The 1,574-nt window shown below is 35.6% G+C and overlaps 1 protein-coding gene across 2 annotated transcripts in view; it reads left to right on the forward strand.

Moving 5' to 3' along the window:
* Window positions 1-358: 358 nt before the first annotated feature.
* LOC107685055 (protein NPAT-like) overlaps window positions 359-1,574 on the forward strand; it is a 10,495-nt gene continuing 9,279 nt past the window's right edge. The window contains exons 1-6 of one of the 2 annotated variants that reach the window (XM_016481502.1): window positions 361-428; window positions 517-584; window positions 832-950; window positions 1,072-1,132; window positions 1,221-1,299; window positions 1,391-1,431. In XM_016481502.1, the coding sequence (XP_016336988.1) occupies window positions 548-584; window positions 832-950; window positions 1,072-1,132; window positions 1,221-1,299; window positions 1,391-1,431 (337 nt within the window). In that variant the 5' untranslated portion in view covers window positions 361-428; window positions 517-547. Of the gene's footprint in view, window positions 585-831; window positions 951-1,071; window positions 1,133-1,220; window positions 1,300-1,390; window positions 1,432-1,574 lie in introns of both variants that reach the window. The other variant, XM_016481503.1, reaches the window with a different exon arrangement.

Raw genomic sequence — 1,574 nt, forward strand, 5'->3', positions numbered from 1 at the left:
CTGCAGCTTGTTTATCTCTGTTCTAAAGGGGCTCGACTGTAATCTTTGTATAGGGCTGAGTGTCAAAATAAAAGTCACGGCAGAGGTATTTTTAATGATAAATAAATAAATAAATAAAACAATATCTATCTATCTATCTATCTATCTATCTATCTATCTATCCCCCCTCTCTAATTACATAAATGAATTCTAGTAAAAAAATAAGATTAGATAGATAGATAGATAGATAGATAGATAGATAGCTTTCTCTAAATAAATAAACACCGTATTCTTAAAACTTATAGCGCTTAAAACATTAAAGAGATCTGCGGACTGTCAGCTCAATAAGAAAAAAAAACTACATTTCCCTTTGTTTCCTCTCGAATAGGACCTAAACAATATCCGGGTCAGAGGAGGCGAATTTCCGCGCCTTTTCGTAGTCGGGATGGGTGAGAGGGTTAAACAACCTGCAATATTTCAACCGTATTATCATATTATGGACTAAATTAAACTTTAATACACATACTTCAAATGCAGACGATTTGGTGGCACAAGATACCGTCTAAATATGTTGCTCCCGTCTGATGTCGCCAGACTTGTGCTGGGTAAGGTCACTCTTGATCTGTCCCTCTTTAGGAGAAGCTAGCGAGCCAATACTCCGTTCCTAATTACAGTATGTGTAATTATGTGATTTGTCTCCAGAACTGCTGGGTAGTTGTAAATATTTAGACCATTACGAAAGGCTGTGATGTGTCAAACTGCTGAGATGATCGATAACAGAATTTTAGTCTGCTATTCTCAAATGAAGATATTTAAATGTGAAATTATGTATCATTCACTTTCAACTTTTAGGCTACCTGCAGCAAGAAGGGCTCACTGCCACAAGCCGAGCCTTCATCTATGAGAGTCCAAACCTGAAGGAATATGCCGAGCACAGCTCAGAGGACGGGGTCATCCCTGCCTGTGTGTTTGTACGTGTCGAGTTCATGATTGATAACAGGGTGGTAAACATCAATAAATTACTGGTGTGTGTTAAAAAGATATGTTTACTAAATAACAATTTTGCTATTGTTGATTTTTCTTCTTTTCCAGTCTCTTTTTGGAAAAAACCTGATCACGATTTTAAATGAATATGTTGCTGTTAAAGCAAAAGGTGAGTGCCCTTAAAAGTAAATGAAATGTTTTGATATACACTGTGAATCTGTTTCCGCTTTAACATGTTTATTTAATTTCTTCTGCAGAAACAAGTCAAGAAAATCAAATCCCAGCTGTGATGACATCATTATGGAAAAAGCTTGACTTCACACTCAACCAAATCAAGTGAATGAGCATTTGTTTACATTGTCACACTGAATGTTTACATTTTTTTATGCACTGTCTTTTTATTAAAATCTTCCGGTATTGTCCACAGGTCTCTGCAGAATTCTCCTGCAGTGCAACTGAATCAGCGACGTGAGTTTTACTCTATTTGAACATTTCATTCTATCTGTTTGTTTTCTTTTTATTTATTATACAATTATAATTCTGACTTTCTGACTTCTGATTAACAAAAGCAAAAAAGGCCTCTAACACTAGCTTGCTCTATTCTTTTTCTA

The sequence above is a fragment of the Sinocyclocheilus anshuiensis genome, unplaced genomic scaffold, assembly GCF_001515605.1.
Source record: "Sinocyclocheilus anshuiensis isolate Anshui unplaced genomic scaffold, SAMN03320099.WGS_v1.1 scaffold914, whole genome shotgun sequence".
Classification (NCBI taxonomy): Eukaryota; Metazoa; Chordata; class Actinopteri; order Cypriniformes; family Cyprinidae; genus Sinocyclocheilus; species Sinocyclocheilus anshuiensis.